The sequence below is a fragment of the Watersipora subatra genome, chromosome 1, assembly GCF_963576615.1.
Source record: "Watersipora subatra chromosome 1, tzWatSuba1.1, whole genome shotgun sequence".
In the NCBI taxonomy this organism is placed as follows: domain Eukaryota; kingdom Metazoa; phylum Bryozoa; class Gymnolaemata; order Cheilostomatida; family Watersiporidae; genus Watersipora; species Watersipora subatra.
The window spans coordinates 21,986,393-21,996,746 of record NC_088708.1 but is presented as its reverse complement, the minus strand read 5'-3'; the positions used below and the strand labels follow the sequence as shown (position 1 = coordinate 21,996,746).

Below are 10,354 nucleotides of genomic sequence, written 5' to 3'. Positions count from 1 at the left end.
TTCCAACTCCAAACAACTGGCTAAAAAACCTGGAGGTCCGCTTTTAAGGGATATAAACTTTTTGATAAAAATAATAGGAGTACCTTTGTCTTCTTGATTGCAGGAAGACAAAAATGAAATGCATGTTCGAACTTAAAATCAGTTTCCAAGGTTGAAAATGCTTTGACCTTGTTTCAAGAAAGCTGACTCTGACCAGTAAAACAACAGCGACCCTCGACTATTGCTACAATATTTACTGATCATCTTGTTACAAGCTTATCACAATGCGATAACATCAATTTAGGTGAGTCGTCATGTCTGACTTGACTATTGTTTGTCCATTCAAAGGTTTTACTCTTGACAACTACGTCATTGAACGAATTGATGGCGGCTACTCGGTTTACAAGTTCGGAGCTACTTCTCGAGAATGGCAATTGTAGACGAGGTCGACGACAGCAAACTGCAAAATAATCTTATCTGATCCGTGTGATCCTCGCTCATTTATATGATATTTACCGTGTTCTTTTTGTTAAAAAAATTACCATGTAGCCTCTATGAGGCAGCAATTATAATCATGAAGGTTGCTTGTGCACCCATTTTATCTAACCACACATCTTACATTGTATCTATAATATTACTAGCCCTGATGAATAACACTCCGGCATCCGACATGTTACATTTATCTACTAAACACAATTTGAAAAAACAAGATGGTTGTTTATTCATCACAGAGTGTTGCAACAGAAGATGATGCAAATAAATTCATCAAACATGCCTATGGAAATTCGATCGGAAGCTCAATTAGTAAGTCATTCACTATCAGCAACCATTTCTATACATTTCACTGAACAGGAATCATTACGAATAGGATGCTAGGCGGTTCATCTCTGTCAAGCTTTACCAAACAAATCGCTCGATCACTTCTTGCTGGCTGCCTAGATCTTTTTGCACCTTTTTCCTTTGGTAGAAGATAGGACAGTCTCGACTGTAGAATAAAGTGATACTGGGAATATTCATATGTTCATATGCAAATGTTCATAAACAAAGTTAAACCATAACTGTCACGAACAACTTTTATCGTATTTACTAGGTAAATCAGACACGCTAATTCCGATTTTGTACTCAAAATAAAGATTAGTCTACTAACCTTCAAAGTCATTTAGGCTTTTTTAAAGCGTTTCAATATTCGTTTCGAAAACAACACAGTCGGCATTACAAGCTCCGCCCATAAATATGTGACGAAACCTAGCTTTTTCAGGAACGGAAGTTAGGAATGTTTAGTCCGATTTAGAATAATAGAGATGGGTGTCTTAAAACCCATTATTATCTAAATCCAGCCTGTAAAATAATTTCAGTTTTTTATGAAAGGTATATAAACTATTTAAAATTGCTCGTAGCTTGTTACATGACGTTTAAATGGGCTGGACGCCGAGAAAAATGAGCTCAAAAAGCGCGATTTTATCACAAGTTAGCGTTGTTATCGCGCTTTTTTAAATATGCAATGTTAAATAGCTCATCTACCTTTCAGAAAAGACTGATATTATTTTTAAGGCTGAATTTAGATATTAATAGATTTTAAAACACCCATCTCTATTATTCTAAATCGGTCTAAACATCCCTACGTAACTGCTGTTCCTAAAAAGCTAAGTTACGTCACGTATTTATGGGCGGAGCTTGTTATGCCGATCGTGTTGTTTTCGAGACCAATATTAAAACGCTGTAAAAAAGCCTTCATTACTCTGAAAGTTAGTGGACTAATCTTTATTTTGATTACAAAATTGGAATCAGCGTGTCTGATTTACCTAGTAAATACGATAAAAGTTGTTCGTGACAGTTATGGTTTAAATCTGACACAACACATTGAAGTCATTTCCAACCCATGACATTTGAAGTTTCCCAAAGCATTGCAGTTTCGTAAGTAAAAGCGAGCTTGCTAATCAAAATTGAACAAAGATGAAAAAAACATGAAATAATGCAAACTAAGGTAGTTTTTACTTTATTAGTTTATCCAGTTTTTTTACAGGTAATTTTGTCTTTTACATAGTTTTGCGTCACATATAAATTTGTTTAAATGCTATAGGTATGCATAGCTACATTCAGTACAGGTAGAAAGTTATTGTAGGTTTTTAGCTGAGGAACAAATCATAGTGTATCTTAATGATAATACCCATTTCAGCATTTAAAGTAGATCGCAGAATGAGCTAATGTACTGCCTAGAGGTTTAGCTGTATCACATGGTACTGTTTTAATTATAGAGAGTATTAAAATCGCAATTCTAATTTAAACTGCAAACATAAATGTGAGAAATGTAGCATTTCACCAACAACTAATAGTCGCTGTAGATGATGGAAATTCGGTGACTAATTTAAAAGGTCGATTTTGTTAAACATAAAATGGCGATATTTTTACTAGGTCTATGCTACCTTGCAAGTTAGCCTTGTCTATTGATGAATGGATAAGTAATAGCTGCAGAGCTATGTCAAAGTCGGTCAGGTACATTGAAAATTTGTAAAACTTTACATGTTACTTTTAAGTTTTAGATCGCATACGGATTTTCAAGACCCATTTTTTTTTCCAAGCTGCTAACTTGAATAAATTTTACCACTCTTCTAATGCATCTGCATTCCTTTGAACAAATTTGTGTAATGGATGGTAGCTCTAATAGAACGTGGCTCCATGAAACAGCTAACCTTGTGCAGAGAACTTCTTCGTGCAGACTGCCAGAACATCTCTGACATTGGGTCCATAGTCTAGAAAACCTATCCTCAAGGTGTTGCAGCGTAGCCACTTCTTTCTGATATATCTCCGACTGTTTCGCCTGACAATAAGTGCACAGAGCCCCTGACCCATCTGCAAGACGGAGAGTATCGATAACCCTTCTAGTAACAGATAGGCTGAGAGCTAGTTTGGCGCTGTGCCAAGCATTCAAGCACTGCTAACAAATACATCAACAACAGAACTCCGTGTCACTTCTAAGCTGAATAGGCCGGTAGAGCCGCACCCAAATATGGAAAAGATAAACACGTTATATAATTAGACGCAATCAGTGTATTGACTCGGACTTGAAGAATAAGCGCCAAAGTGAGATGGTTTGCTTTTCACCTGCAAGAACAAGGCCATACAAAGGATGTAAAAAAACAAATATTTATAAAAGCTACGGCTAATACAAAATAATGGCAGACTACAGAGGAGTGAATGAGCAATGACTAATACATTACCAAATATGGAAACTGGACTGAAAAATACATACATATATATCTTCAAAGAGTACCACACACGGCGGGTGAAGCAATAATATTTACCGAATGCTCAGCCCCGCAAGCTAAAATGAAAAGCTACCTACCTTTGTTATCCAGAGCAGCCCTGCATCCAATACATGTCAGCCTTTTTTTAGTAAAGGCTGCCAGACCACCGACCTTTGACATGATGACAGTTTTCACTCTGGTGTGATCTCCATCTACAGGCATCAAGCTCTCACTGACCAATTTTATATATAAGGGGGCAAATCGTAATAATTATACAATACTGACCGAGCACAACTAGCTGTAAAAATGTGTAAAATCAATCAAAAACTATGTAAAGAACATAAAAGTGTTCATCGTCGTTTGTAGATAGTACTTTCTAGACGGCACATTACAGATACAAGAATGTTTGCTCCTTCAGAATGTTATGAAATATATGGCAATAGTTTACTGAACAAGCAAATGATTTTGATAGCCGATAAAGGCTGGTTTACACTATATCGCCGTATCTCAGTGTGACGCTACAATACTTCGGTGATCGTATGTAATACAATATATCGACAATACTTCGGTGATTGTTGATGATAACAATTTTCACACTATTCTAAACCCATCCGTGTTTGCATCAACCAGTACTCCTTGACGTAGTGTTCTCATTTGTTTAAAAAGAATTTCACGAGAAAACCTCTTTGTTTTCAGTACTTGAATCAAATACTGGTACCGCAGCAACTATAATAAATGAAAATAAATAAATCACGTTATCCACGATCGCTGAAATGGTTCCTATTGTACAGGTCGTCGTCGACATTCGGCACAATGTCGGGCAAGTTTGAAAGCTGCAAACTTGCCCGACATATCTGCGCTGCTTTGTCGATGCTATCGGCCCCGGTTCAAATAGTCGACGATGAACGCCGACATACGGTGATATAGTGTGAACGAGCCTTAAATAAGTCAGCATGGTGACTGCAACAGCGTATCATCTCTAGCCAATCATCAGACTTGCTCAAGACATGAGTTCAGTAGCCTAAGATCCTAAGAAGCCCCAGACTCACGTAAAAGTACAGACTCGGCTTTCTTTTCTCCGAATATCGGTTCGAAGATTCTTAAGAGAGGTTTGGAGATCTGCTGGTCTAAGTAGTACTTGGTATCAATTGGCACGTTGTTATCCAGCACATAGATGGGATCCTGCAGCAGGATATATAGCAAAACATGACAGCGACTGCTGACAGTGGGTTGGCTTTTGGCAGGGAGTCACAAGCGCAACATACTGTACTCGGGCTGTCTCTAGCCGCTTGATGACCATAATAAATAGTTTGGAGTTCAACGCATGAAAACGTTCAATAGTATAAAAACATGAGTGACTGAGATGGTATTTTTGGGCGAGATGCCAGGCGTCTACATTGCCAAGTCACGTACACATCTATAGCTAGGGCTCTTCATTTCTAAAGTTCATAGGCACCAGCCGTACCAACCTAGGCGGAGGTACGAGACTACGCAAACAGTTCCTATGACCTTATGCCTAGATAAGATAGAGATGCATGTTATATACTAGTCTAGGGTGGCAAGGGGAGATAACTGCTCTTGAAAAATGCGTTCATGAGAATACGCTTGAGAAATTCAGCTCTCAGGTGTCAATGGTTTTTGGATTTCTCGTAGATTTGCAGTGGTTTTAAAAGCCTTGCATTTAAAAAAATGATTGAATACATGGATTTCAAGCTCTGTATACAACAAGGCTTATCTTTTAGGGCAGGACGGATTGGTTAGAGGAATTTGAACAAAACTGAGAAAAACATTGACTTGCCAATAATTATGCAATCAATCAATTTCATACTGAACTATTAATTAGCTTTCCCGCCATCCATTGACTTTAAACCAAGTGGGATTAGTGGCTATGGCCGTGGAGCCTAGCACAAGGCATGCCTAAGGATGATTAATAGAGCTGGCTATGAGGGGAATTCCCGAACTCTCGCTAGTTCGTAACATAACAAGTGTCAGGATGGCTGCTCCTGCGGTCCTATACCTACTCCGGTTACATTCCAACGAGGGTTAGCTAGAGCCATCAAATATGTGGTAATACAGAACTACATTGTATAATACTGGTGCACGAAACTGACACGGCTATATCAGGTGTCTTTTGACTATTCATTCTACTGAAAAGCTTTTCGGACAATAGGAGTCGAAAGGAAGACAGAAAGACGAAAGGAAACAGGAGTCATAATGAGACAAACCTCGGATTTTTCATAAGCTGCAGACCCTTTGCCTTTGGCTACTATAACATAGGGCACTCTGTCACCTAACTGAGGCGCACTGCCCGCGTCTCTTTTCTTCATTCTAAAACGGCAACACAACTTCAACGCATTGGCAGTCAGACTAATACATTCCATGCAAATTATCACTGCTCCACTGCTCCAGTGTCTTCAAGGTAACATCAAAGAGACAAAAATTGTCCAAGCAGATATCTTACACGATGTTGGTACTATATTGTGTGGCAGCATACTGTATTTAAAGCATATCAAGCTAATTTACTATCAAGGAAGTCACGCTAGCTACCCGAGTGAAAAACATTTAGTTGCGAGGAATGGTTTGAAGTAGCTAGAAAAGTTAGTAGGAGGCTTAAAAAACCATCTTAATTCGCTCTATTGATAGACAGAAACTGTTAATTGTATCTATGAAAATATATGGTATCAAAACTGATCATTGTTCAAACTCTGTTAAACAGGCACTTTTGAAACACAAATCAGATTTTTAATAAAAATATAAAGACATTTGCAACACCCTGTATGATAATCAGACAAGTTACCACGATGTCTTTGAGGAGAAGAATACTAACAGTATTTAGAGTGTATAGGTTATTATAGAGGTTTAGTATACTGCCAGTGCTAGTAAGGTGCTAGTATACTGTTACATACTGTACAACAGGTAATCTACCGGGCCATAAATTACTATCGCTATGTTTACATTGCGCAGATGAGGCGGCTTTAGAATTGTGGGCATGCTGAGCTACCATAGAATAAGTGTTTCAATAGACATCAACATGTTGAGGATTAATGCAAGCGATTTGTTCAAAAAGGATAACGAATTCTATGTCAGACGTCACAGCGCACACTTCTGTCTCGCTTAGCAACACGCCTTCTAAATAGGAACGATTAGAGCGTAGAAAATACTTAAAATGAAATAGTTTGTACGGCAATTTGTGTGCATCATTTTGTATTTCCATCTTTCGCAAGGATGAAACATTTGATATATACTTGGGAGTAACAGAACGCGCTTGACTTTTGGGTTTACCCGCTTACATCTTGTGGATGACGTAAACTTGCAAATTAACCTCATCGTGGAAACATAGGGACTGTTGCCTATCGATAACGGGCAGAGCGGCGTGTTGAACGAGATGTAAGCTCTTTAAGGGCCAACAATTTGCTCCTTAAGTATCAGGATTAGCGGATAACATGGTTGTCAGCGCTTACAAGTCTGGCCTGCTGCCACTACAACCAGCCACAGCCAATGGTGATCAATACCTTCATCCTTTACTCAACTAATCTATTCTTTCCATTTTACTGAGACCCAACCTGTATACCTAACGCATGCACGCACCACGGAAGGAAGACTAGCTAAAACAACAGTTCAAATAAGCGATGACATAAAGCTAGAATAATGAGCTAGGAAACAGCACAACATAATGAGTTGATTACTATTTTCATAATAAATGAAATGATAAAACAGATTTTGTCAATTTAATGATTTGTAATAACAATCGACAATAATAGTGGCTGGTTTACTGAACTGCATATTTGTAGCGAACCAATCTCGAATTCCTCGTAACATAACATTACCTAAATAGAGTGAGAGAAATGGTCATCATGTACCGTTAACCTGCTCAGGGTTTCAGGTCTATGAGATTAACTTGTCTCTCAAAACCCAACTGAACACTCAATCACAGTGATTGGTCTGTAGTTGACAAAGCAACAAATCAGAGGCTGTCTTTTAACACAATTACTAGGTTTCCATACAGCGATAGCGTAGTGATATCTTGATGTGCCAATGCCTCAGCGCTATGCTGGGCTGACAAGCAGATATGTCTCCATAGGATGCTATAGTAGAGTGATGGCTGTGCGACACCTTAGGTCAAGGTTGTATCTTTAACCTATGAACATGTACCAGTGCGATGCCGTTGGTTGCTAAGGCCAGAAATGGCATAATGATGGCGTATCGCACCAATGTTTCACTTCCAAACAGCGATACAGAATTACAACAATGTGAGAGCGATTGGCTGTTTCTATGATGACATTGCAGCGCCACATGAGGTGTTACAACGCTATCACTATATGGAAACTTAGTATTTGAAGTCTTAATTTGTAGGACCCTTGATCCCAGACCGTACTACAGACTTTTTATCAACTGTGAAAGCACTTATGAGGGCACAACTCACTTTGACCGGAATACCATTTCGATGCTTCAATCTTGTAGAAAATAATAGAAAAACAGAAATCAAAGCAAACAGTCCTTATTTCGCTCTCAAAAAGTCATGTTTCAAAGGTAACTAAAAACATAATTCTTGCAGCACACCAAATCTGATAGCATGTTTCTTATAACTAGAAACAACTAGTTTTAGTGTAAGCTCTCGTTGCTGATGAGAAGATCTCTAGCTTTGTCTATTTCTGAGCCTTCATTAACAAGAACTTCAATCAGTGTCAGTAGAAACTAATGTCTTGTTAGCCATCATTCACTTCTCGGCTAGTTTGAAATGCCCCCAATATTTTGGCGATCTTTCAAGAATTAACAGCCCAATCGACTTGAAACCTTGGAATTATACAGAACACGCATCCCGTATGAATCGACCAAAATTTCGTAATTCATGCTAAAAGAAAAGTAGGAGAAACCAAAGCAAAACTATGTAATCGAATTTTCTCGAGTCTGATGAGAAAACAATACCCAAATCGTCTCCGGGTCTAGGGTCTAAAGTGTTAGAAGAATTAGGCTAAATGTCATGGGAGAAAAAGCAAGCTAGACTGAGACAACGGATGTGTCTCAGTCTTTTTCAAATTCTTAAAATCTTCAGTAACTTATATAAAAAAAACAATAATTTCCGTTGGTCATTTCTGTGAGAGAAACTTATGAGATAAGACAATGATAATTAAGAACTGATTACATCATTGCAACACGTAGCAACTTATGATATAGATGACATCAGGTAGTAAGACCTAGTAACAACAGCTGTACTAGTTTAAACATGTAGATATTGTTTCATTGTGTTGCTTAACAACTTAATCAAACGCATCATGACTCTGCTTACTTGGAATTTCCAAGTAGGATTTTGTACAATAACTGGTTTTCCAAGCTGAGTTTTTCAAACCAAATTTTCCCGAATAACATGTTTAATCATTACTAGTATGTGAAGTACTAACTACCATATCACAATTGACCTCATTGATTCTTCAGCCTAGTAAGGCAGTGTAATAGGAGAAAAATTGCTGAGCATTTTAGCCTAGGCTATATATGTATGCTATATATATGGCTATATATATGTCCATGTTTGGCAACTCGTGGTTTCACACACATTCTCACTGGCATGAGTGCTAAAAACATACTGTTTATATTCATTTAAAGTTTCTTTACAGTGTCTGTACATGATTGGCTAATTATGCTGCCAACGAGTAAAATTTTTCTTATTATAAAAAGTTGCAGAAAAAAGTAAATATGGCTTTATGAGAACTCTTCTCACGACTTCACACTAGTGATAAAACAAAGATAATTGTGAATTGCCTTGAGCTTGTAATCTTATTGAAGCAAATTGAAACCTTAGACATTATTGGATACTATTAACATATAACTAGTCTGTATAAACCAGTCAGAACAAAGCATAAGCATGGACAAGTATAGACATCAAAGCATCAGGGTGCTGCCTAAACCATCACCTAGCTATAGCCACTACTCCGGCATCAATGGCATCAATGTCACGTGTGTCTATGCTCCTAAATGCACAGACATGTCACGGATGCGCTGACAAATATATAAACCACTGACAAATATATAAACCACTGACAAATATATAAACCAGCCAATAAGAATTAGCTTTAGTCGAGTAAAGGCAGTGATATTCTAGCTGACTTTTCGTTCATTATTATTATTACTGAAACATTGATGGTGGATTATTTACTAGGATCCTCAGCAACTTGTGGTAGCAACACCACAAACTCCAACTACTTGTACTCCTATATTTTAGCTGAAGAAGAAAAAGGCTGCATATTAAGCCTGGTTCTCGTATATGCAGCAAGTACTGATGGCAGGATCGCAGGGCTATCGGCGTGAACTAGGAACCTATGCGTCGAGTACCGTCAGTCAATGCGAGAGCAGCACTGTTCAACTTTCGCAAGGAGCCGCAGGCAAAACCTTACTGAAATGCACTGTACAGTGAAGGTCAGCATTTTCGAAATAGCGTGGCGAGCAATCATTGTTATGTGATCATTTAGCGACGCAGCTTTATGTGAACATAAGCCGCCAAGCCTAGTGCTGCGAGTGTTTTGATTCACGAGATTGCTGCCAGGGTCTTGCAGCCAATATGGGAACCAGGCTTCAATTATAACAATTAGCTAGCCAAAATAAGAGAAAACAAATGTTTATGGAATGAAAGCAATGAGAGACAGATCTTAAGTCTCCAATTAATTGAACCAGCTCAAGAACTGTCTTAAATGGTTCTCTGAGCAGCTCGGATTGACACCAGAAGTCCTCCTGTATGGCATACAGGTGAGAACGCATTTGATTATATATACACGTAGAAAGCCTGAAAGACTAACATGTTCGCTTGAACACAATGAGCCGTACACCGAACAGCTACCTGCTGACCATGAAAATGACACCTTTCATCGGTATGTGCAGCTTGGGTGGTATATATAGCTAGCATCGAGACTATAACAATGTGATCATTCGTCCTTTTGTTCTAGCAACAAAAACCAGAGTAGAAACCAGCGACTACTAATGTTTGTAGGAACTCAATACAAAAAGGCACCAAGGCAGAAAACAAATAACTTCATCAGAGGTGGTCTGTGGAAAAATCTGTGTGAGAAAAAGCCATTGTGCTAGGGCATCGGAATTCACCGATTAATGTTATTTTTAGGACATAGCCGGCTGCTACATAT

General features: G+C 38.3%; 1 protein-coding gene across 2 annotated transcripts in view; it reads right to left on the bottom strand.

Moving 5' to 3' along the window:
- Positions 1-634: 634 nt before the first annotated feature.
- The window catches only part of LOC137409002 (DNA polymerase delta catalytic subunit-like), an 84,197-nt gene continuing 74,477 nt past the window's right edge, over positions 635-10,354 (bottom strand). Inside the window, exons 19-23 of one of the 2 annotated variants that reach the window (XM_068095534.1) lie at positions 5,450-5,552; positions 4,274-4,406; positions 3,323-3,436; positions 2,670-2,829; positions 635-964 (exon numbers count right to left, since the gene is read on the bottom strand). In XM_068095534.1, coding sequence (XP_067951635.1) covers positions 877-964; positions 2,670-2,829; positions 3,323-3,436; positions 4,274-4,406; positions 5,450-5,552 — 598 coding nt within the window. In that variant the 3' untranslated portion in view covers positions 635-876. Of the gene's footprint in view, positions 965-2,669; positions 2,830-3,322; positions 3,437-4,273; positions 4,407-5,449; positions 5,553-10,354 lie in introns of those variants that run through there. The other variant, XR_010980265.1, reaches the window with a different exon arrangement.